Source organism: Onychostruthus taczanowskii, unplaced genomic scaffold, assembly GCF_017590055.1.
Source record: "Onychostruthus taczanowskii isolate IOZ18803 unplaced genomic scaffold, ASM1759005v1 scaffold178, whole genome shotgun sequence".
NCBI classification, from domain to species: Eukaryota; Metazoa; Chordata; class Aves; order Passeriformes; family Passeridae; genus Onychostruthus; species Onychostruthus taczanowskii.
In genome coordinates, this window is record NW_024498995.1 from 265,025 (window position 1) to 290,626 (window position 25,602).

Sequence of the window (25,602 nt, forward strand, 5' to 3'; positions counted from 1 at the left end):
AATTTGGCACTTGACACATTAGGAAGAATAATAAGGAAAGAAATAGGAACACCTAAAGAAACACAACTAATTGTTCAGACAAATCCCTCAAGGAGCTGCAGGGCTGGCCAGGAGCAGCACTGGTGTCCTGCTAAGGAACACAGGGATGTTCCAAATCTCAGGAATGCCGGCTGTCTCATTTGGCTGCTGAAGCCAATTTTCCTTGTTTCCAAACAAATGAAGGCTGCAGGAGACCCAAACACCTGGCACGGGCACAGCTTCCCCCGGCACAGCCCTTCCTGAGCCTTCGGGAGCCACGGCGGGGTCGAACCCCAGCTCCGAGACCCCTCATTCCAATCCCACTTTGCCAGGTTTGGGGAGCACCTGCTGCCAGGGGCGAGTGGGGGACAGAGCCAGGCGAGGGGGACAGAACCAAGCCAGGGGACAGAGCCGAACCAGGGGGACAGAGCCGAACCAGGGGGACAGAGCCAAACCAGAGGACAGAGCTAAACCAGGGGGACAGAACCGAACCAGGGGGACAGAACCGAACCAGGGGGACAGAGGCGAGGGGGACAGAACCAGGCAAGGGGGGCAGAGCTAAACCAGGGGGACAGAGCTAAACCAGGGGGACAGAACCGAACCAGGGGACAGAACCAGGCGAGGGGGACAGAACCAAGACAGGGGGACAGAGCCAGACAAGGGGGACAGAGCCGAACCGGGGGGACAGAGCCAGGCGAGGGGCACAGAGCCATACCAGGGGCGTGCCCCGAGGGCCCTGGGCGTGGTCGGGGGCGTTTTCGCGCGGTCGGGGCTAGGGCCAATGGGGCCGGGGGCGTGGCCGGGGCGAGGCCGGAGCCGCTGCCGTTGCTGCGGCGGGCGCGGAGGTGCAGTCGGCGCTCCGGCCGGGACAGGTGCGTTGGGCCCCGTTGTTTCAGCGGTGACAGGTGCGGCGGGACCTCCCTAGTTCCGCCGGGACAGGTACGTGCGGCGGGGCGGGAACACGACGCACAGGTGCGGTAGGATCTGCCGGCTGGGCCGGGACCCGCCCGTTGGGCCGGGACAGGTGCGGTGGGACCTCTCCCCTCCGGTTCGGCCGGGATAACAGCGCGGGGCGGGGGTTTGGACCCCCGGGACCTCTCCCCCGACCGCGGAGCCGCGCGGGGCTCGGCTGGGCCGCGGGTGAGTCCGGGCGGTGCGGGGCGAACCCGGGCCCCGCTCCGGTCATCCGTGCCCGGCCCGCGGCGGGGGTCAGCGGCAGAGCGGGCCGGGGGCTCGAGGCGCCGCGCCCTCCGCTGCCCGCAGCCTCCGGCTCTCGGCGGGTTCGTGCCCGGGGCTGCAGCGCGGTGCCCGCGGGTGCCCCGTTCCTGTGGCCACCTGTAATGAATAGGCCACTTCCACCTTGGTTAGTCAGTTTTCCTTTCAGGTTCTTTCCTCATAGAGGGATTTATGTTCTGCTGTTAAACTTGTGGGTAAAGTTATTAGAGGTAGGTTTGATGTGCTGTGCTGGATTGTGTCTCAATCACAGTCCTTCCCTAACATCTGGCACACCTCTGGCATCCCTGTCTCCCTCTCCTCTGGGCTCTGTGCCACTCTCCACAGAACCTGCTTCCACTGCAGCAGGTAGAATGTTCATAGTTTTATTTAAATCTTAACATGTGTTTTCTGAAATTTCTGTGAATAAACTGCTCAGAGCAGTAAAGAAAGCCCAGAGATACTTGAACATGCCAAAACTGTAAATGAATGAGAAAGTGCTAAGAATGTGGAATGGCATAAAAATGTGGGAGTACAAGTTTCAAGGCATGTCAGAGTTCTGTTTCATGTCATTTCTAGTGACTGAGATTCTAGATAGGCTGTTTCTCCTTCCAGCTGAATGTCCCAGCAGCAGGTACTCACTTTATAAAGAGATTTTTGCCTAAACAGGCCAGATTAACTCAGTGTACCTGTGGCTTTCGTGGAGAATGGCAGGGAAGCAGAAGAACTCAAAGGGAGAAGATGCAGCCCTGAGCAGGGCTGGTTGGAGATGCAGCGGGATGCTCAGGCATCCAAACCGGAGCTATTTTCCAAACAATTACATTCAGATTTGTTTCTCAGTGTTTTTCTGAACTGTTCCTTCCGTGTGTCAATGAGCACCTGTTCCCTGTGCCAGGGGAGCTCTGATGAATGCCCCGCTCCTGTTTCCTGGGCACAGCTGTGAAAGGCCATTTAAACTGCAGCGGGGCCTCAGGTGAGCTCCCTTTGGCTCAAGATTAGTCATAAAACAAAGTTCAACCTGTGGCATGACACAGCTCATTCAGCATTGGTCTTTAACACGGACAGAATCCTTTCTGTGGGATTTTCCAGCAGTAAATTCTATCTGTAATCTCTCTGTGTGCATTCTGAGGCTCCTGGGAATTGAGACTAGAGGCTACGTTCTGCATCACAGAAATACTGGGTTTATTTGTGTATGCAATATGACTTTTTAAAAGTGAGAAGGTGGAAATGAGATCCTTTGGCTTTGTGGGTGGTGATTTGTGCTGTTGTCAAAGGCCAGTCAAATGCAGAGCATTCTCAGTGCAGCCTGCATGGAGGTTTACAGGGGACTTGGTGATCCAGAAAGTGTTTGAAAAGGCAGGAATTTCAGAAAGTAACCCCAGTTTGGGTTTCTCTTGCTGGTTGGAAGGGGCTCTGTGTGCCTTGCAGAGGCTGAGGCTGCAGGTAGCTGCACCTGGAAAGGCAACATTGATAAGTGGTTTCGGTGTGTTTCAACATCCCCACAAAACCATCATCGCTTGTTTGCAGTGGTAGTTCAACCTGCACGTTTGAAAACGCCACCAAAATCATTGTTTTGATAAAACCTCTTGTGTCATGGCATGCTCTTCTCTCCAGGACATCAGAGGAATTATGGAATGTGAGAGAAAGGCCCATTCTTCCTGACTGTGTCCCAGTGCAGAGGTGTGTTCACCTGCCACTCTTCCAGACAGGGAACAGCACTGGAGAGGCTTTTCTGTTCCCAGGGCTCCCATTCCAGCACTGGGAGCTGCCAGACTCTGCCTGTGCCTCTGAATTCTCCTGGACTGAGGCGTTGCAGAATCCACATCTCTGTCATTTCTGAGCAGGTGCATTCTGTACCTTGAGGAGTTCAGAAACGTTGTCTTTTCTCCCTTTGGTTGGCTGCTTGTGCCACCTTGTGTGAAGGTTTTTGTTCGTGTGTGATCAGCTGTCAGGCAGACCTGGACTCACGCTGGATCCAGAGTTCCGTGACTGTGCAAATCCGTTAAAGGAATTAATGGAAAATACAAGGAAGAGCTCAGCCTGCCTGGAGCTGGCATTGCAGGGTCAGTTCACGCCCTTGCCACAGGCATTGTGTGACATGGGAGCAGGGATAAAATAAAAGAGGAAAAAAGGAAAGGCGTTCCCTACAGGCTTTATTTTTGTCTTATCAGAGAACTCTTTAAATTAATCTCCCCTCCTTTCCTCCTCCACGAAAGAAAACTATGTAAAAAATAAATCTGATATAGTCTTGTTGGCTTCTGTGGTGAAAAGCTGGGCAAAATCTCTTCCCATTTCCAGGAGGCTGGGATGGTTTGAGCTGGTTTTTTTAGGTAATTAATACTATTTAACTGATATTATGGTAACTACTGCGACAGGAGGGGCACAGCTGCCTCCATGAACACGAGACTTGTTTGAGCTCACAGAGGAAACGCTGCTGCGCTGAGAGAGAGCACAAGAGTGAATGAAAAATGTTTGTATAGTAATTACATCCTCTTAGTTTCGTAACTCAAACCCTCTTACATAAATGCCAGCACATTTGGTTTGAAACCAGAACAAGCGAGGGCACTTTGGGGCTTCCTGGAGCTCCTCTGTGTGTGTGACACAGGACTGGCACGCTGGCATCCTCCGGTCACAGCTCTGTGTCCACAGCTCCCCATTGTGCCTATGGCTTTATCAGGCCACCATCTCAATGGCATCTGCAGAGGAAATTATAACTGTTATCTGCTGCCTTTTTAAAGTCAGTTGATAGATGAGATCCTGAGGGGTTAGGATTGGTGGCACTGGGATGCTGGGAGCAAATCACTTGGTGGAACTTCTGTTCTGCTCACAGTTCCTATTGCTGACACTGTTCCTTCCTCCTGAGCAGGGATTTGGGGAGATAAGATGGAGCCTTCCCCGTTCAATAGAAGGCAATGGACCTCCCAGTCTTTGAAAATCACTGCAAAAGAGCTTTCCCTGGTCAACAAGAACAAGTCCTCGGCCCTCGCAGAGAGGTTCTCCAAGTAAGTGCTGTGGGGCTGGGGAGCACAGCTGTGTGTGTAGGTGACAGCTGGCACCTTCAGCAGGGACTGCTGCTCTCACAGTTGCTGTGCCCTGCACAGTCACCCCAACAGTCCCACCCTGTGCCTCAGAGTGTTGTCCAAATGCTCCTGGAGCTCTGGGAGCCTTGGGACAGGGGCCGTTCCCTGGGGAGCCTTTTCAGTGCCTGACCACTCTCTGGGGGAAGAACCTTTTCCTGATATCCAGCTTAAACCTCTCCTCACTTAGGTAGAAAAGGAATATTAAGCTTCCCTTTTCTCTGAGAGATGGATAAAAGGTTAAACTCAAACCATAAATATTGTATACCCTGAGAAAGCTGAGTGGTAATAACCAATGCATTCCCTGGAAAAGCTTTTATTTCCTTAAGGAATTATATAGGCTTCAGCTGGGGTTTTCAATGGGATTTGGGGAACTGAGTCTCTGAGGCTCTTGCTTTAATAGTGTAACAAAGTTTTGGAGTATTTGGATCTTGAGTGGGACAAACTTTATGGAATCTGCAGGAGAGGGATAATTACACAGTTCCTCTGTGGAGCTCTGGCCCAGGGAGAAGCTGTTTGCTGTCAGCACCTTAAGGTAATTTATTCACTCACTGAAGCTTGATTATAGAACCTGGTCATCTTGCTAAATGTTGATAATCCCTTGAAAAAGGCTTACTGGAAGTAATCCAAACTGCTATTCCTTAATCAAGCAGTGTCCCTCTACATAGGCAGGGTCAGTGCCTTGGAAAAACACAGTCCTGCTCTCTGGCTTTGCCACCCTGATGTCCGCAGGGAGGAGTGTGACATTTAAGTGCTGTTAATTAAATATTTGTATGTGAAAACATTTTTCTCTATTCCACATAATCGGTTTTGTCAGGTCAGAGGCACAAAAGGCAACAGCAGAGATTTGAAAAGTGCCCCATGCTGGGCTGACTCTCAGATCGAGGGCTGGGACTCCTCAGTCTGTTTTCCAGGTGCTACTTGACTCTCATCTGTGTTCCTCTTTGTTTCTTCTTCCAGTATCGATCCCTCTTCCCCCAGCATCACTTTCTCAGCACCTTGTGTTCAAATGTGGACCCTTTATAGTGCAGAGATGTGGGTCAGTGTGTTTGCATGGATTAAAGAGGAGCAACAGCCTGTAACACACTACTGCTGTGTCAAAAGCAGAATTCCACAGATAAGGGAAAGAGAAACACCCTTTGTCCAAGCAGACGCTGGGTTCCTTCTCTCTGAAAGGCAGAACTCCTTTAAAATGGCAAAATTTGTCACTAATTTTCATGTTTCAAAGGCCAAGTGCAATCACCTTGTGCAGCGAGGCAACCAGTGAGGACTGTGGAGGGACTCGCAGCCAGAGGAGTGCAGATTGCTGGGAGTTCCCTACAGCTCCTTAAAGGACTTTGATTCATGATCCAGGGTGGCTTATCTCCAGAGGGCTGTGATGGCTCAGCTGCCCAGGAGGCAAATGCTCAATGGGGGCAGTTCCCAGCCCACAGAGTGAAATCCTCTGGCACTTAGGGAGATTTTCGGCATGTGCCAAGCTGGAATTTGTTCTGGTTCAGCAGCTGCTATATAAAGAGCTGAATTATTCCTGCAAGGGGGCACAGCAGACAGCTGGGTGGCGGAAACAATACAGCTATTCCAAGGTAAACTGTCTCTATTTGGGAATCAGAGTGCTTAGGGAATGAAAAGTATTAATGGGTGTTATTATTGTAAACTGGATGACTGAAAATGTGTCTGTCACTTGGCTTTGTGTTATTTGCTGCTGTTTGTCCAGCCTCTAGTTTTAGTTGATCCAGGGGGTGGGGGAAGAAAAATCTCAGCTGTCCTCAAGAGCATTCAGTATTCTGGTTAAAACTTGGGTTTTGTTTGTTTTTCACTCTCTCAAAGGTATCAGAAAGCTGCTGAAGAAGCCACTGCTGAGAAGAAGAGAAGTGTAAGTGTTTTGTATAAGTGTTTGTTTCCTTGGGAATGAGCACAGCCTGCAATCAGGATGGATCACCTGCACAAGTATTGCTATGACAGCTGATTATTGGAATATCAAAATTGCTGCTGTGTGTCCTACAGAAAACCTGGCTTAGACATAGGCTTTGCTTTTGCTTCATGCCCCATGCTTTTTCCCCAGTGTGGAGGAAAGGAAAGGAAATGAAGTTTCTTGCCCAAAGCTGTGTTGAATCACCAATTCTCTCCTAAGCAAAAGGCAAAATGAGTTAACCACAAGCCAGGAATACCTACCTCCTGTTCTTAGCTGGAGGCACTTGTGTGGTGCCTCTTCCTTTCTTAACTAAATTTAAAAGTGCTTAAAAGGAGCCTCCAAGCCTCTCTGAAATCCAACATGTGTCTTTGAGAGCTGTAGGATCTTCTCTGAAGTGACTTCCAGGGCTGCAAATGCCCCTGGATGAGGCAGCACCAAGCTTTTTGGCTCTGTTACAGCCCCACATTCCCTCCTGTAACCTCCATTGCACTCAGGTGTTCAGAGGTCAGGGAACCTTGGCTGACAGACGTTGCAGGGCTTTGTCCTGGCCCTGGGGTACTTTGTGTTTTAAAGCACTGCCAGTATTTTCAGGATCTATAGGAATGTTGCTGCCTTCATTTCTCTGATGCTTGGGGAGCTGCTGTTTGGGATGTAGGTGGGATAAAATAAGCATTCTAAAAATTACTTTTCAGTCTCAAATGTTCTTCAATGCTTGTGTCTGTCAATCTTCCTGTGATCAGGGAACAGGCAAGTCTCAAGCAGGAGGGACTTGTGTTAGGAAGTGTGCTGGGATTCTGGAGGTGTTCCCACAGAAACCTGTCACACAATTCTCAATATTTCTGTTCCATTACAACACTTCCCTTACAATTTTAATGCTTTCTTTTCAATACAGTCAGCAAACACACTGATTTTTTTATTTTTGTGAAGTGTAAGTGGATTCAAGTCAATTTGCAAAGCAGCGTTCAAAATGTGACCAGAAGAGTAATAGGGTGAGAGACTTAAATCCCAATATAGCCACTAATGCCAGTTAATTCCTGTAAGCCTGGCAGCCCTGCTCCACTTGCAATGAGTTTGGAGTGGTCTCCGTAAGGGAGAGACAGGAAACATGCAGTGGTGGCAGGTATTGGGTTGGAATGGCTCAAACACGGGCTGGGCTGTTGCTCTGGGGAGAGGGAAGTGCTCAGAGCAGGAGTGGGCTGGGGAGCAGCTGGATGGGAGGTGATGCTGCTCCAGGTGTTCCTTGGGGCTGAGGCAGTGCCAGTCACTCGTGTGTGTGTCCCCAGTGCTGCTTTCAGTGGGTTGAGCGAAATAGAACAAAAATCCCAGCAAGTTACTGGTTATTTTTTTAACTGGAGCAGATGGATGTTTGTTGTGAGTGCTTGGCTTGAGCTTTGGCTCTGTGGTGTAAAATCCTGGGCAGGTCTCTGGGAACTGAAGTGTTGCTGTTATCTGAGAGCAGAAACAGGTAACTCCAAGGATTTAGTGGTTTCTGAGAGCTGATTTGTAGCTTTTGGAAGGCCTTGGCAGCGTTGTCTTCTGAAGACTCTGCAGCACTTGGCACACCAGCCACCTCCTCTGACCGCTTGTGTCCCCGTTTCCTTGTTCTGGGACTGGAGACCCTCCTTGTGTGGATTTGAGTCCCATTTCCTTCATGTGTGGATTCGGGTCTTTTGTGTGCCATTTAACTCCTGGGGTTTGACTGCCTTTTGCCTTATAAGGCCATTCCTGTTTGCTCACTTCCTGCCTCACTCCTGACTTTTCTCTTCTCCCCCCTCCTTCCTTCCCTATCCTGGATGCTTTCTGCATGTGGCACAGCTGTAACTATTCACAGCTGGCCGGGAGCGGGGATCGCTGCTGAGCTTCCTCCTGCATGGAAAGGAAGTGCTTAGGAGAGCTGCAATTAACTCCTTGTTCTTTGCAGAACACAGAAAACCTGCCCGCTCACTTTACCAGGGGGAATCTGAGCGTGCTGAAGAAGAAGTGGGAGAATCCGGCGCTGGGAGCGGAGCCTGGGAAGGAAGCGGTGCGGAGCAGCTGCGCTGAGGTGAGGCACAAGGTCGGGACCGGCCGCTCCCCTTCGCCATCCCCGGGGGCTGGAGCTGCCCCTGGCCGGCCGCAGTGTCCCGCCGGTGACAGCACCGAGCCCCACAGCCGCTCCCGGGAGGGTGGCGGCACGGAAAACTGTGTGAGAGAGCCCCGTGAGATGGAAAAGCCCGAAGGCGGCGAGAGGTCGGAGTCTCCGGGGAGGATCGAGAAGTACAACGTGCCCCTGACCAAGCTGAAGATGATGTTCGAGAAGGGTGAAGCCCCTCAGCCCAAGGTAAGGATCTGTCCCTCCCAATCTCGGAGAAACTAAAGCCGCTGCCTCCGCGGCATCAGGAAAATCCCGGGAGGGAGTGGCTCCAGCTATTGACTCTGCAAATATTGTGTTCATTGTTTTAGTGAAAACAGAACGTCGTGGTGTTAGTAACTTACTCGAGCCACGCAAGTATGTGCGTGGTGCTCGGACGGCTGGTGATTGCTCATTGGAGTAAAGAGAATTTGCTTTTGATAGGGTTCAGTGGAAGAGGGGAAAACATGGAATTTATTAAGTTTGGTAAAGTAAGTAGGGATTGTTTGTGTCTCGTGTGAAGATTACAATGAGGCATGTAAATGTGACTTGTAAAAAATGCATATGTAGGTATTTATGTATTTTTTAATATATGAAAAGTAAGGGAGTTTGAGCTCAGCAATCAGGACTGTTGGCAGTCGAGGTGAAACCCTAAGAAGTGAGAATTTTTGATCTCTGTATCGGTATGGGTCGCACAAACTCACACACACACATAGTGAAATACTCCCATCCTTCCCTCGCTCTTCCCTCATCTTTGTGCCTTACAAAATATTTCTTATCGAAAAAAAAAAAAAAATCTCGCTGAGGGAAAGCGAAGCCGAGGTGGCCAGAGCAGCTCCTGCCCTCACTAGTTTTGACTTGCAAATGCTCAGGGCTCGCATTTTTCTTCCAACTGCTCATGAAATCTGATCCCGCATGTGGACTGCAGCCGGCGTGTCCCGAGGGGAATTGCTTAACTCCAAAATGAGTTGCATATGCTGGGGACTTGCAACACAGTCCCGAGGCCTCGATGCTGCTGGATTTTCCAGTTTTCTCATAGTTTCCTCTCCTCCTGGCTTTGTTTTACTGAGAGTGGTTTTCTTGAAGTATTGACTAAAAAAAAAACCCCGCATTTTGGATAAAAGTTTTTTTCAATATGTAACAATTTAGGGCTCAGAGGAGCAACTCGGTGTTGAAGGGAATTTTGGGTCTGTGTGAAGTCATTTCACAACTTGAATTTTTGTAGTCTTTGTCATGGTTTGAGAGCTGCCCATGACAGACCTTCCCTGAACTCTTGCTCTAGGATTAATCACTCAGAATTCCCCAGGAATTCTGCAGATGGGCTTCGAGTAACTTTATCTCAGCCTGGGGAATAAATTGTTTTGGAGCTGAGTGAATCTGAAACTGATAGTTTGTCAAGTTTAGCAATTCAAACACTGTTGAAAACCAACTAGACCCAGTAAACACCATCCAGCAGGCACAAAACTGGTCAGGTTCGGTTCAAAATCTCTATTCCAAGTTAATCTGTTACAGCAGAAGGGAAAAGGAGTGTTCTGAAGTTCAGATGTGGGGGAGAGGGGGCGTGTTTGGAATTCCGTTCCTCGTTCTGGGAATTGATCTGTGATGGGAGGGTTGGGTGGGTGCAGAGCAGGGAGCTGGGTGCTGTGGGGACCCAGGTGTGGCTCAGTGAGGTGGGAGCCACGACAGCACTGCAGCTCTGCAGTTGCCTCTCCCGTTTATTTCCTGTGCTTTTTCCTGAGCGAGGCTTCATGGAATCGTTCTGGTGGAAAATTCCTTTCTGTCATTGAGTCCAACTGTAAATTCAGCTGAGAGATGGCAGTTTTCCTTGGATTTTTTTGAAGTCTTGATGTGTTGGTGCTGTCAGAGCTTTGCTGGCAAAACCTGTGTGTGAACTAAGCAGCAGCACGGCTGGAGGCTCGTGGCAGTGCTGATAAATCAACTTCCCTGGCTGCTGGGCAGGTCTGGGGCAGGGATCCAGGGCAGGTCTGGGGCACGGATCCAGGTCAGAGCCTGGATTTCCTGATTCCATCTCCCACTCTAAACAAACCTACTCTCATTTTCAGGATTATAAGTAAAATCTCATCATTTATTAATTTATTCACTCAGATCTTGCTCTGTCTTTGCAATAGATAGGAGGCAGATCTTTCATTGCATTTTCATGGAAACAAACTGCTCTAATCCCATTAGGGGCAGGCAGAGCAGCCTGGATTGGTTCAGCGCTAAGCAAAGACTGGAACTGATAAAAGACCTGATGTTCAAAGGATTCCTCCTGTAAGCGATAGTGAAAGCACAGCCAGGGGGGAGGAGGATCAGATCTGCAACATTTCTGAAACAGTTGTCTCCGGGCTGGTTTGTGTTTTTCCTTCAAGGCAAAACCTGGCTGTGGTGTGGAGGTGACCTCGTGGCAGGGTCACGTCTCACACAGTTTGCAATGAAATAGGTGTAACTTTGATTGGGGTTTTTACCCAATTCTGTGCCCTAGGCAAAGCTTTACCTGTGCTCACGGTGCTTCTGCACTCGCCCAAGTCTGAGACCTTGGGGCTTTCCACACACGAGGAATATTTTGTATCCCTTCCAAAGCAACAGAAGCTGAGCTCTGGGAATTGTGGCCCAGGCACAGAGTGACAAATCACTGTTGGGGCTTCACCTTCCATGAGCCAGGATCCTGCTGATTCCCTGCAGTTTGTCAGTCCATCAGTTGTAATGTGGAAAGTCCCTCATCTTCTCTGTTAAACATTTATTTTCCTTTCACTCTTTTTTTTTTCCACCCCAAGATAAAACTGTTGACTTAAAACCTACACATATTTGTAGAATATCTGTAGATTTACTGAATATTTGTAGGCTTACTGAACTATGCCTGACCTCTGAAGCTTTTGCATTCTGGTTGTTGGGATTTTTACTGCGTTCTGCAGCTCACCCGCAGGTGTGAAGCTGCAAGCTCTTCAGGTGAAGTTGTAACACCTGCAGATGTGAGGTGGCAAAGGGCAGCAGGAGGAGCTGGCAGGGCTCTGCAGTGCTGTCATTGGAACACTTTATCTGCTTCTGCTGATTGAACTTTTCCTGATGGCCCCTTGGACCCCAATTTCTGAGCTGCAAGAACCCCGTGGGCTCGGGGTGATGTTGAAGGGGACGTTGACTGAATAATCATCTAAGAACAGTTTTCATGGAATGAGGGACCTGCAAGTCTTTACAATTGTGCAGGCACTCCCAGACCTGAGCCTATTGGTCAGTGCAAGACTTATCAGAGCTAAAGCTCTTTTCCAGTAAGAAAAGTTACCAAAGTCTTAAACCACAGAAATAGAAACTATTTCCCGTGCTAATGGAAAATGATGTTTTCCAGCTGCATTTTCCTTTCCTGGTGAAGTTGCTGTTTGTATGGAAAGCAGCCTGATTTTTTCGCAGTGATTATCTTGCACTGCAGTTCTGCAAAAATAAAACTTTGGAATTTCCTTCAGTTTGGTGACCAGCAAATAAGAAAGTCTTTGGAACTGAGGGGGAATGTGTGGCTGGAGCATCTTGCCAAACCTGCCTTTTTCTCTACATTAGCCTCAATCTGAATTTCCAACTGTGATTTAACTCTTCCTAGAGAGAGAACAAAGGTCCAGCACCTCCTAGGATTTTATAGGCTGACTTTCAGCTGTGAATACATCCTGCCTTGATGGAGTCCAGTTTAACTATGCTCAACAACTTTTATCTAAGCTGTGGAAATTTCTTTTTGTGCTTTCTTTTGTTGAGATTTAGATTCTGGGGAGTTGGTCTCAACAAATAAGAATAAAATCTGATTGAGGCAGCCAGAGCATCTGTGTGGTACTACCAGGACACCCTGTCCAGCTCTGCAGCAGAGAGTGATTATCCTGGAGATCTGAGAATATTTATCTCTTACACTCCTGCTTAAGCTTCAGCCTTATCAGATCTAATTAAGGAATTATTTGGTACTGAATGCATGAACTAGCCAAATCAAAACAAATAACTCTAGATAACTTTTATTACAATACTATTAATTCCTTTTTCTGTGGCTGAAAATGAATGCAGATTTTGGATAAGTGGCTCCTTGCATCCTTTTTCTGATTTGAAATCTTCATACAATGACCGTGACTGTTGGCTTCAACAGAAATTGCATGAAATGCAAACATCTAGACTGAAGTACAGTGGGAACAACCTAAAAATCTGATCTTTGTGGTCCTTTTAAACCAAGAGGACTTCCAAAGGGCACTAACTGACCTCTTCAAGAAAGCGTTTCCCAGGTGACAGAGGGTCAGGCACTCTGTGATCAAACTTTATATTGGTTAAATAAGATGTTACCTGCTAGACTTGTTTATTCCAGTAAAGCAGATCTGCTAGTGACACCTGTGCCTGTTAAGGGATTACCCAGAGCAATCCCTGTGTGTCCAGGCAGCTGATGGGAGGCTCTGTCCCCAGCAGGGCCCCCGGGAGCCGCGGAGGGCGGCCGTGGGCAGGAGGATTTCGGAGAACAGCCTCTCCTTGGAGGACTGCGACGCTGCCCAGGGAGAGAGGAGCCACAGCACAGCAGGTCAGGAAACCTCAATGCTGGGGGTCGTTTGGGGGGGGGTCGGTTTGGGTTTTGTTTAGCAGATAAATCTACTTTATACAAGAGAAATTTCCCTGGAGGTGTCCAAGGAACAGCTGGATGGGGTGCTCAGTGCTCTGGTCTGGGTGACAGGGTGGGGATCACTCAGAGGTTGGACTCGCTGGTTTTGGAGGCATTTTCTAATCTCAAGGATTCTATTAAATAACTTTTGCCTTTCCAAAGTGGAAGGAAGTCCATCAGCATCCCATTTAATTAGTGAAGCCTTGCTGGGAGTTTTAAACCATTTCACTCTTAAGCACAGGAAACCAAGGCACAGGGAATAGCCAACAAGTTAAGGAATACAGCCCGTTCTTTCCTGTGCCTCAATCCTAGAACTAGTTTTAATAGTCAAGGCAATTTAGGAAGCAGTGAACAGACACTCAATGTTAATTCTGCCTCCTTGCTTCAATCCTCATCCCTCCTATCATGGCCAGACACAGGGAGCTACTGTGAGCTTTGATTTAAACAAAACTATGTATTTTTATCTGTTTGGAGACCTTTTTTCTAGCAAACAATTTGCAATCTTTTGGTGTTTCCACCAAAGGCTGGCACAGCTACAGCTGTTCCTTTGGGTCTAAATCCTTAGTGATACACACTGTGTCCTCACTGGCATGATCCTGGAGAGAAGGGCAATGTGTTTATTCTCCCCAAAAAGTATCTTAGTGAGTGTTTGTTATTCATGTTTGTTTTTTTTTTACCAGGGTATCTTGTAGAGACCAGTCCAGGACTCAGCCCAGACAAGGCAGAGACCAGGAAGAACCTGGACATGCCCCGTTTATCAGAGACATCAATAAAGGACAGGCTGGCCAAGTACCAGGCAGCTGTGTCCAAGCAGGGCAGTTCCTCAGGCATCATCCCCATGGTAAGTCTTGCTTTGTGTGGAAGTGAATTTTTGTCCCAGCCTGAGACTGGAAAGGAGATCTTATGGAAACCAGGCTGCTTGAGGCTAATGCCATTCTTTTTGGAAAATAACTCTGTGCCCATAGGAGTAATTTCTGATGAAGAATTGCCTTTACATACTGTAGGAAGAAATAAGTGTATTTGCATCTTCCTGTAATAATGTTGAAAATTTTCCAAGTAATTAATTGCTGGCACCCTGACTGAGGTCCTTCTGAAGCATACTTGACATTCTTTTTCTTTCTGACTGTCTGTAGCTCTTATGTTTGTTGTTTTTGTTTAAAAAAGAAAACTCAATTCCATGTTGTCCAGCAGCTCTAAGCTGTGGGAAACTGAGGCACAGTGAGATGAAGTGACTTTGTGTCGCACAGTGCACAGAACCTGGATCTCTTGCCCTGCAGCTTTGGGATCTCCAGTCAGTGTTCCTCACTTTTTACCTCCCTTCAGGATTTCTCACCACTCTCTGAATCCAATTAGACTCTTGCAGTGAATGAACCTCTGCCTGTTTTGCAAATATTTGACCAGGAGTTGAACAATTAATGTAGTGTTACAGCTGAGGAGGTTTCAGGAATCTCAGCTTTTGTTAAAAACTGCTAAGGTATATTTGCTGGAAGTTTACAATACTTTTGCTGAAGGATGGGAACTTACATTGCTCAAGTATTGCTTTTATTAACCAGAGTAATAGATTTGAAGAGGAAAGGCCTTTTTAAGTTGGGAAGCTTGCCCTGGAAATGAGAGCCTGAAGTGCTGGTTCTCCCTCAGAGGAGAGCCTGCTTTCCAGGAGTCTTTGTGGAGAGCCAAGGGCTTCTTCTGAGCTCAAATGATTCCTGAATTTCATCTGCACATGGGTCAGATTCGCCAGCTGTGGGAGAAGGGTCAGTAAAACCTTCCCTGCATGAATGGAAAGTCCTTGCAGCCACTGCAACAAATCTGATTAACCTAATTGCCCATTTCTGCCTCCTGTACCTTGCCTGGTCTCATTTCCTGATGCCTTTTCCAGTTTGGGGCTCAGAGTGGTGGCTGAGTAACTAAATTCTGTCCTGATGGCAAGAGATCTGCCATTTCTGCAGAGGCTCCTGTTTGCAGCCCCCCGGTGCTCTTGGTTTTGTGTCAGTCCAGCCTGATGCTCTCAGGATGCCCCATTTGGGCACAATCTCTTCCCAGTTTGGCCTGGCATGAGGATGAGGGCAGTGAGATGGAGCAGACAGGGGTTCCTGAGGCCAGTGTTTGCAGTGCCACTGCTCCAACAGCAGCCCTAACCTTGGGATCTTTTTCCCTGCTGGCAAAGCAGACAGGGCTTTTTTTTGCTGTGGAAATGTGGTGTTTGTGCTGCCCTTCTCACACCTGGGCTACAAAGGAAAGCCAGAATCTCTCGGGAAAACTATTTTAGGGCATTGTGGTGTAATAAGGCCTGGATTAAAGCTGATGGACTCTTGGCTCGAGTAAGGATAAGGGACAATCAGTTCTGTGTGTTGGAAGGGGAGGGAAAGGTGCTGGACAGCAGATGCAGAGATCTAAGCATTCAAATTCCAACATTTGGTATGAACCTCTTGGATGTGGTTGGTTTTGTGGAGTTTTGTTTCCCAGTGCAGGAAGATGCTGGTGCTGGCATGTGGCTCTTCCTCTTTCATGTCACAGAGATGATGCCTTGTGAAAAGCACGAGGCTTCCAATGATCTTGTGTCCTGGGGCAATGGAAGAAACACGAGGTTTCACTGGATTTTATTGGTTTTAAGGTCTGACAGATCCTTCTGTGAAAGTCTTCAGTCAGTCTATCAAGAACAAAAATCTCTGGAAATCAGAGTCAGGGTTTTGACTAGAATTGAAGCAAATGTGGGATTTGCTTTTGTGTCATATTGTATTTAGCAATTACACTGTACTTTAGGCAGTGCCTGTATGGAAATACTTGTCATTCCAAGTGAAAAGTTAACATTTCTCAAAAAGGAAGATGTGGATTGAGCAGGGAATACTTAAGAGTTGATTTTAAACAGGAATTTGGAAGAAAAGGGTTGCTCAGGAAAACACTGGCATTGCCTCCTTAGAGCACAGTAAAATCCTACAGCCCAATCCTGTTCCCTCATTAGAATGTGTCACTTAACAAGTGTCTGTACATTCTTATGGCCCTTCCTTCAATTATCACTCCACATACTAGGAAAACAGTTTTTAAAACATTTCAAGAAAAATAGAAAGCAAATATTTTCTTAGGGGAAAAGAACCTGTCACCTTTCCAGTGCTTTGTCCTATAGAGTGAGATTCAAGCCAGCGAGAGTGAACTCAAGGATTACAAATCTGGGCAGAAGGAGAATATGGCACCAGTTGAGGACTCCAGTTCCTGTCAGGATGGGGAGAAGGTAAGATGTCTGTGCTGGTGGAGATCAAGGGCTTCATTTTAAGTGGAACTGGCTGTGGAAGCACAGCTGATACACTGGCTCCATGTTCCACATGCCATCTGGGACTTGAACGTGAGCAGCTGATGCAGATTAGTTACGTGCTGCAAAATTCCTGTTTAAGTTGTTTTTTTTAGATTGTCTCAGAGTTAGAAGTGTCTGTGGAGGAGAATGTCTAGAGAAATTTTCTGGGAGAGTTTTTCTGTCTTGGTAGGTTGTTTTATGGTGGGTTTTTTATAAACAGAAAAATCCACACCAATTAAAAAAACCCATGAGCAGTTTTGTACGACCCAAGTCAAAGGAGTTTGTCACTGTTTCTTCTGCATTTAGTGGTTAAATTTTAGGGTAACTGAGAATGGCAGTTTGGGTTTGTTCCTGGTTTTGAGCTCCAGCTATAAATTGAGACTCTGTAAACTGGACTCGAGCATTTGTTCCCTGAACTGGGGACAGCAGACGGGATAAAAGTAGCTGAATAATAATTGGGGTACTGTGTATTCCACCCAGGCTGAACACGTGGCAGCTTAATGCCAGGAGGGCTTTTAGAGCTTTTCAGCCTTCCTTGGGCAAGGGGCCAAATCTTTGCTTTCAGCTGTTCCTCAGAGACAGCTGAGCAGCTTCGTGTCTGACTGGTCCAGGCTGCTTCCTGCTCCAAGGTGAGTTAATTAAAAGAGCACCTGTTAAATCAGAATATCTCCCTGTTGTGAATGGAAGATTTGAATGAAATGTCTTGTATTCAGCTGTAATTGCAGAGTTACTTGTTGAGGTGTCCAGGTGCAATGAGAACCTGAATGGAGCATTGTTTGGGAGCCAGGATTGTCCTTTGGAAGGGAACTTGGAAATGAGCCTAATTAAAGCTGCTTGTCGTTAGTGTCAGAAATGGGAATCCTCTGGCAAAAAGGAAACAAAAGACACTTCACTGTGTCATTTTTCACACTGCACCCGTGGCACATTCAGTAGCCAGACGTGTGTGACTTCAGCAGCCTCAGAACACGTTCATGCTCTGCCCAGGACACTGGGGTACAGTTCTGCTTTCAGCAGACCAGAGGATGTTAATACATGTAACTTGCCTCCTCATTGCCTCCTTAATTTACAAATTTCAGTTGCTTGCAATGGACTTTTCAATCATTAAGGTGAATTAGTGATGATCTGCAGTTAATCTTGTTACAGTACTTTAGTTCCTCATTGTAGCTACTTAAAACTATTTGATTTAATAGCAATAGTGCCAGGTTTAATAAAGAGTTATACATCAAGAGCTTTATCTGCAGCAGGTTCTGTTCATGGTTGCATTTGATGATCTTAAAGGTCTTTTCCAAACTAAACAATGCTATGATTCTGCTTAGTATTTGAAAAAGCTTTTTGTTTTTTTTTTTTTTTAATTTCGGGGGTTTTTTTTTTTTTGTTTTTTTTTTTTCCCTCAAGAGCACAGTCTCTGCTGAATGTCAGAGATTGGTCAAATGTTGGACTGAGCCATGAGATTTCCAGTAAATGTGCTGCTTGGGGTCAAGGGATTTGTAAGTGAGAAAACCTGGGAGGAACCTCAGCAAATCAGCCAAGATTTCTGAGGGTTAATAAAGGTGTACAAGGAAACAGAAATCTGATGTTTGTATGTGTGAAGCCTGTGAGGGTGTCTGCCTTGTAGCAAGGACTCTCTTGACACTCAGCTGGACCTTTTGTGCCTGAAAAACAACTCCTTTCCTGAGCCACTCAGGTCTCTCCGTGCTCAAACTGCCTGGTGCCTTCCTGGGGCCATGACTGTTCAGATCTCAGAAGGTCAGAGGTTCTCATTTCTCATTTTCTCTTGCAGGTTTCTGTAGGTGAGAACAGCTTGTCTCTGCACTCTGGTCTGCTGGAGGATGGCCATGGTGAGCCCTATCAAATGATTAATTAATAAAAACTGTCTTGTACTAAAAATCTCTAAATTGTACCAAATGTCCTGTGACTAACACAGACTTTACAAGAATTTCTTTCATGTTTAGAAGTTCATTTGCAGCTGTAATTTTAAGACACTTATAACTCCTTTTGCACTGATTGAACACTTTTAAGTGTAGCTCCCTCACCATTTAACTGAGACTCTGATGGGTCTGGTGAGCATAAGCTGCCCACAGTTTAAAGCCATGGTAATTGCCTTTTGTCCCTCCTCTGCTCCCTCAGCTGGACAGTCAGAGAGCGAGGCAGAAGCTCAGAAACCTGTCAGCCCAAAGCAGCAGAACCTTGGTGCTAAAGCAGCCGGGCAGTCGGAGGCCTCCCCGCCGAAAGCCGTGAAGGTAACGCAGCTCTTCAGTCTCACAGCCTGGGGAAGGTTCAAACCAACTGCTGGCCCTGTTTAATACTGAAAAGCCTAAATGTGCTTAAGCATAAAGGTCTGGCAGTAACTGGATCAGTACCTGCTCCGTATCACAGTGTGGTTGTGAGGGCACTTTAATTCAGGGTGGAAAAGCACCTCAAAGCAGTCAGGGTTTTTCCAGAGACTGGGTGGGAGTTGCTTTGTCTCTGTTGCACCCCTGTGACAGAGGCTGCTTCTCTTTGGTGTGGCAGAGGGGCTCAAGCAGGGGATGGTCTCTGGGCTTGTCTGTGCTCCTGGAGATGGGCTCTGAGGTCCTGGTACTGATCTTCAGAGCCTTTAGCAAGCTGGGCCTTGGCTTTGCGGCTCTTCCAGCTGTTCCCAAGGTAACTGCAACTGGTAGTAACTTTATAGTGAGGACACTGTGGTGCCTGACTCTATAAAAATCAGGTTTGGCTTTCTGAATAATGAGTCTTTGATGTTACAGTTTCCTTAGGGAGTGATAAAGCAGATGGAGAACTTTGGTTCAGGGATGTATTTGCTAATCTGATTAGATAACAAATGGCAGCACTGGACATTTTGGTCAGGCTGTACTTGCACATCACATGTGTTGTCTGAGGTTGGGATGCTGATTCCCTAGGCTGCCACACACTTCCTGGCTCACTCCTGAGGAAACAACTGGGCTTTTGTTGTTTTCCCCATCTTTGGGAGGAACTGCCCTGGGCTCAGAGACTGGGGAGATCTGGCTTCCCAGTGTGCAAGGGAGAAATGCCAGTATGGGAAATTTGAGCTGCCAGTGAGAGCTGTGTGATCCTAGTGTGTGACACAAAAGCTGCATGTCCTGGTGCTCTCTGCTCTCTCTTGATATTATCAAAACCATTTTAGCCTTTTGCCCAGTTACTGCTTTAGATGCTGCACTGTGTGAGATAGAAGCTTCTGTTTATTCATGCAAGGTTCCTATTTGTCTCTTCCAGCTTCTGTCTCCTGTTCTTGGTTCCTAACCTCTCCTCCTGCCTTCTGCTTCCTTCCTAATGTGAGCTCAACTCTCAGCTTTCTCTCAAGTCCTTTTTATAATTATTGGGCCTCATCTTCCTCCTGTAGCTCCTATTTGTAGTATCCTGGAAAGGAATTTCTGTCTCTTCACAGCCCAAAACGCCTCTCCACAGACATAGGGCTCATTGTGTGCAAGTAAGTCCCTCTCCTTGGATGGGGACGTGATTGCAGAAGCACGTGCCAGCACTGTTGTGTCACCGTGCAAAAGCAATGCCCTCGTGCAAAACTGAGATTTCAGGGAGAAAATGTTTTGATGGGCAAGCAAATTGTTGCTGCCTTGCTCCATGTGGCAAGCATGGGTGATTAGATTTTTGTTTGCATTAGTAAATCTCATTTTTTTGAGATTTCATTTAGTGACTCAAGATGCAGAGTTTTGGTAGAACCTAGAAACTGTGGATCCTTTTTCAAAAGGAATTCTAAATTTTGTTAGCGAAGCTGTAATCATCGGAACTTTAATCTACTGTAACTTCAAGCAATGCCTGGAAACCCTGAAATACATATTAAAATGGAATTAAATTGGCAGCAAACTTTATGGTTGTGACAAAGCGACTTGAGCTGGCTCCATCTTCAGCAATCTGCCCTTACATGCTGGAACTTTCATTCCTAACCATTGTTTCTAGACTGTTATAAATAAATTTCTGTGATTGTGTCTTCCTGTGACCTTCCTGCTTTTTCTTTAGCCATCAGATTTTTCCGTAAAGCTTTTTGTAAGTTTGTAGCAGGTAATTCTTTGCCAAGGAAAAGCTACACTTATGTCTGTGCAGACCCTGGAGTGGAGGCTGGGCTGCTAAATCACTTGTAATCAACATGCAGCCTCAAAATGCCAATGTTGTGTTATTTAATTTATCCTGTAAAGTGTCCTCCCCATTGGCCAGTGTTAATAGATTTCAAGAAGTAAATGGCATCCACTGACCTTTTCTCATGGACAGTGTTCCTGCTTCCTTGATGCTGTCTGAAAACAAACCTGTGATCATTGCTGCACAGCAGTGACACTCCTCAGTGCTCAAGTTTATCCTTGCACTAAACCCTCAGGAAATTCAGTAAGCACATAAGAATTTTAGCTGTTTAACCTCAAAGCTCTGCTCACTTTGAATCTTGAGCGAGTTTGGGGGGCTGTGAGTCCTGAAACATGAGTGGGGTTTCTTTGGGATAGAGCTGGAATTGTTTACAAGTGAAGCCAGGAGTGTTTCCTGCTGTTGTATTGGTACTGAGACTATTTCCTCCTCTTTGAGAGAAAAGATTTAACAAAAGTGGAACATTTCAAACCATTGGGCAGCCTGTTTCCCTCCTTTCCTCTCCCACCCTGTACCTTTTGAGGTTATTTCAACTCTTCTGGTGGACAATGTCCCTGACCGTGGCAGGGGATTGGAACTAGATCATCTTCAAGGTCCTTTCCAACCCAAACCATTTCAAGATTCTCTTTCTCTGCACAATTTTTATTATTTTGGTAAGTCTCACGCTGATTGTAATCAACTGGAATGCTTCATCATTCTCCTATCAATAAAAACAGGTTGCAGGAAAGGATGAGACAGCTTTGGGGAACAGGCTCAGTTTTAGTGCTCTCATTGTTCCTTCCCAACCATTGCTCAGCATGTGATGCTTCAGCTGTGGGATACACTGGGGTGAAATTTTGGTTTCCTGTCAAGCCACAGCAATCCCATGGGCCTGTTGTAGCTTCTTACTGCCCACCAGACCCCGCTGCACCATAATTAGAGAAAGTGAACTCTGCAGTTCTTGAAAGTTCAGGAAGCCGTGCATGAACCCACGCCAAGTCCCCAGCAGTTGATGTGTTTTCCAGTTAACAAACTTTCTCTTCCTCCTGTAGAAATTCCAGTTGCCAATGAAGGAAACCTGTGTTGGGTGTCAGAAGACCGTGTACCCCATGGAAAGGCTCTTTGCCAACCAGCAGGTGTTTCACATCAGCTGCTTCCGCTGTTCCTATTGCAACAGCAAACTCAGGTACGTGCACTGCTCCCTTGGCTGCCCTCTGGGAAGTGAATTTCCCTGTCACAGCTGAGGAAGGTGCTGCTGAGGCCTAGCTGAGCTGGAAGTCACCATAATCCAGTGATTTATATAGGAGAGGTAACAAGGCCTGCTTCTGCCAGTGCCTGGTGCTCTTGATGCCATTAAAACTCTTAATGTAATTTTACACGGGGAAAAAATAGACTGTCCAGCTTTGTAAAGAATTGCTAGAAAGAGCCATACAAACCCTGAGGGCTGTAAGCTTGTTTTTTGAACGTGTGGAAGGCAGAAATTGAATCTCTTGTGTAACACACAACTGAAGAGATGCTGGTGTTGGTGGCCCTGAGCTCTAATGGTTGACCTGTGTTTCCTGAACAGCCTCGGGACGTACGCGTCTCTGCGTGGGAACATCTACTGCAAACCTCACTTCAATCAGCTCTTCAAGTCCAAAGGCAATTATGATGAGGGCTTTGGACACAAGCAGCATAAGGAATTGTGGGCAGGTAAAACTGAATGTGAAGAATCCCCGGAGAAAACTGTCCATGGTGTGAATTCATCAGACACTCCACAAAGCCCAGGAGTAGAGGATGCCCCGATTGCAAAAGTGGGAGTTCTGGCAGCAAGTATGGAAGCAAAAGCTTCAGCTGTGCCTGAAAGGGAAGAAAGACCAGCAGAAACAAAAAAGCTCAGGATTGCCTGGCCACCTCCATCTGACCAAAGTATCCAAGGAAGTGCCTTAGATGAGGGCATCAAAGTACTCAAACCCAAGTGGCCTCCAGAAGAAGAGATTTCCAAGCCTGATGTGCAGGAGGATGTGGATCTGGATCTCAAAAAGTTAAGAAGATCTTCCTCGCTGAAGGAGCGAAGTCGCCCCTTTACAGTTGCAGCCTCATTTAGAACAATATCTGTTAAAGGTCATAAACCAGAGAATTCACCATCTCCTTCTAAGGAAGAGAGAGATACATTGAAAAGGAGTGAGGAACTGGAGAGAGAGGTTGTCATAGAGAAAAAGCAAAAGGAAAAGAAGGTGGAGCATAGGAACATCCAGAACGCTGGGGAGAAAAATGTGGAGGAAGAAGGGGAATTGTCTGGTATCAAAACAGCAGAGCAGAACATTGTAGAGAATGGCCAGATGAATGCAGACACAGATGAGGAAGAGCATGCTACAGAGGAGCCAGAAATTCCAAAGGAAGAACTTCTTGAACCAAATTCTCCTAAACATTCCAGCTTAGCCAATGTTGTGACCGCTAAGGAATCATCTCCAAACCAGAATCGCAAATCCCAAGACGTTGGTTTTTGGGAGGGTGAAGACATGGAAGATCTGTCTGTGGAAGAACAGATCAAAAGGAATCGCTACTATGAAGATGATGATGATGAATAAATCGGCCTTTTACTAGAAAACTTGCTGCAAGGTGCTGGGCCTTTTGAAATGGATATTTTTAGCTTTAACAAACAGCTCTCCTGGATGAAGTGATGCTGCACTGCACATCAGCATTAAGGGAATCTACCTACAAATTATCTCATCTAGAGAACTCTGGAAGCCTGCAAATTCTTTAGGTGCATGGAACAAGTGTCTGGCTGTGGGACAGCTTCAGCAGGTAGTGTCTGTCCCCAGCATGAGAACAGAGCTGTTCTCTGTCTTATCCCTTTGAGCTTCAATAGGTATTTCACTAACCATTTTTGGAATTCCACTGTACTTGCCATGCTGGTGTGGGACAGGGCTCTGGAACACACCACCCGTACCACTCCAAATGCTACTGCAGTGCTTAGGGACCAACTTCAAAGGGACTTTCTGGCCTGCTTTAAAATGGTCACTTAATGCACTTTAATACATGGAAAGGGCACAACTGGGCTTTTTTTTTTTTTTTTAAATAATAAAAGCATTTCTGTGTGTAGTGTCCAACAAGTAAAGCATCCTAAACTGAGTGCAATGTGAATTTCTGTCTCAAACCTGCCTGTGATCAGTTGAGGAGTCCCTGCACAACTGGAATGGTGCCCGTTGTTGGATCATGTGTATTTCAGTGCTATCCCAGGAGCTGTGCTGGCTGCCAGGTCTCTGCAAAAGACAAGTGAACACTTTGGAGCAGCCTGCAGGGCATTACTTCTGCATTTCACACCCATTTGAAGTGGAGTTTTTTGTTTGTTTTGTTGTCATTTCTTTTTTTTTTACTTGGAGTTCTTCGTCATCATTTTAAACTGCAGATAAGATTTTTAAGGCCTTTTGACAACTCTGAAATCCTACTTTTATCAAGCTGCCATAAATATTTTCCTTAGAGCTGTGAAATTGTGCTGCATTGCAAAAATCTCTGGAATCAGTGACACTTTCCAATTGCCAGTGTTGAAGATCAGAACATTTTTAAACTTGACTTCATTTATTTTACAAATAATAAAATCTTGAATGGGGGGAGGAGGAGGCCCCTTTTTTTTATTATTAGCTTTTATTTGTACTGTATTCTCAAGAGAATTAGATCTTAACGATTCTTGAGGTGTAAAATATTCTGCTTTCTTAACAGTTCTGCTAATGACAAAACCTTCAATAAAGTTTGGGTCATTTCCATTATAACTGAAGTCTGGATTCATCTTGTTTCACAAAAAGGCAGTATTTAAAGGGTCATAGAATTGTCATGGAATCATGGAATGGTTTGGGTCAGAGGGGACCTTAAACCTCATCACATTCCACCCCCTGCCATGGCAGGGACACCTCCCACTATCCTAGGTGCTCCAAGTCCCAGCCAACCTCGCCTTGGGCACTTCCAGGGATGAGGCATCCTCTGGGAAATCCATTCCACTGACCTACCACCCTTACAGGGAGGAATTCCTTCCCAAAATCCCCTCTAACCCTGCCCTCTGGCAGTTGAAAGCCACTGCCCCTTGTCCTGGCACTCCAGGTCTCTCTCCAGCTTTCCTGCAGCTCCTTCAGGGACTGGAAGGCCACAATGAGGTCACCCCAAATCATCTCTTTTCCAGGCTGAACAATCCCAGTTCTCCCAGCCTTTCCTCACAGCAGAGTTGCCCCATCCCTCTGATCTTCCTGGTGCCTCCCCTGGACTCTCTCCTATAGCTTCACATCCTCCCTGTGCTGAGCCCCAGGGCTGGGGGCAGCTCTGCAGGTGGGGTCTCACCTGAGCAGGGCAGAGGGGCAGCCCCCCTTCCCCTGCTGGGGGCTCAGCCCAGGCTCAGGGGGCTCCTGGGGCATGTCCAGCACCTCAAACCCTCCCCAGGGCTGCTCTCCATCTATAAAAATAGAGGGAAGAGATGGGTGAGTTCCCGGTGCTCCCACTGGAAGGCAGCCCGGGCTGGCTCTGGTGCCCCACTAGGTGACACTGTGTGTCCGTGGTTTGCTGCTCGACTCAAATGAGCAGCTTCTGCTCTCAGATTGAAGAGAGATTAGAACAGGACTGGCAAAAGGAATAAGGACAGGCAGGGAATTTTCACTTCCATTTCTGGCTCCAGGTGGCTCTCAAGGGCAGCTGAGGACAAGTGAGGGTTTTTCTCCCTTCCTATCAGCTGCTTTTAATTTAAGTTATTGTCACTTGAGCCTGTGAGGGGTTTGGTTGGGAGAGAGTGGGATAAGAGCCAGAAGCAATGCAGTGAATATTCTGCAGCAGTACAAGGAAATGCTCATGTGTATGACATGGATATTGGGAAGAAGGGAAAAGCCTCCTTCCTAGTTGGAAGGTGTTAGCAGTTTCACAACCTACTGCTCATTTTCCTTTCTTTTAAATGGAGAATAAGGCTTTGCTTTGGACAAAGGAAAAACTAAAAAACCTGATGGGCAAACCCAAGCTGCTTTCTGTCACCTTTTTCTGCTCCTAACAAAATCCATTTAGTATCAGATTTCCTCAAATTGCTAAGCAACCAGAGATCTCTCTGACTGGAAATTGTGCTGTTTGAAAAGGGAGGGAAGATCATTTGTCGTGGACTTGGATTTATGGAATATGCCAACTGCTCGTTTCTAAGGAAACGCAATTGAATTTTACTGTGTCTTCCCGGTTACGTGATACTGAAGCAATACTGGCTGCACTTACCAGAGACTTTAATCAGAAAATCATTAATTCTAGTTAAATCTGAGGCATCTGCGAGTCTCTGACATACAGGGGCCTGCA

At 46.8% G+C, this 25,602-nt stretch overlaps 1 protein-coding gene across 5 annotated transcripts; it reads left to right on the forward strand.

Annotated features, from left to right (window-relative positions):
- Positions 1-826: 826 nt before the first annotated feature.
- LIMA1 (LIM domain and actin binding 1) lies at positions 827-24,056 on the forward strand. 5 transcript variants are annotated; one of them, XM_041400315.1, is made up of 11 exons: positions 827-957; positions 4,097-4,232; positions 6,135-6,180; positions 8,141-8,539; positions 12,722-12,860; positions 13,619-13,779; positions 16,060-16,164; positions 18,005-18,062; positions 18,352-18,464; positions 21,360-21,493; positions 21,875-24,056. In XM_041400315.1, the coding sequence occupies exons 2-11, from the start codon at positions 4,114-4,116 to the stop codon at positions 22,875-22,877; spliced, it is 2,277 nt and encodes a 758-aa protein (XP_041256249.1). In that variant the 5' UTR covers positions 827-957; positions 4,097-4,113; the 3' UTR covers positions 22,878-24,056. The 5 variants fall into 5 exon arrangements, with proteins under 5 accessions (XP_041256249.1, XP_041256250.1, XP_041256251.1 ...); XM_041400316.1 differs by having other exon boundaries at positions 12,749-12,860; XM_041400317.1 differs by having other exon boundaries at positions 12,752-12,860.
- Positions 24,057-25,602: the final 1,546 nt, after the last annotated feature.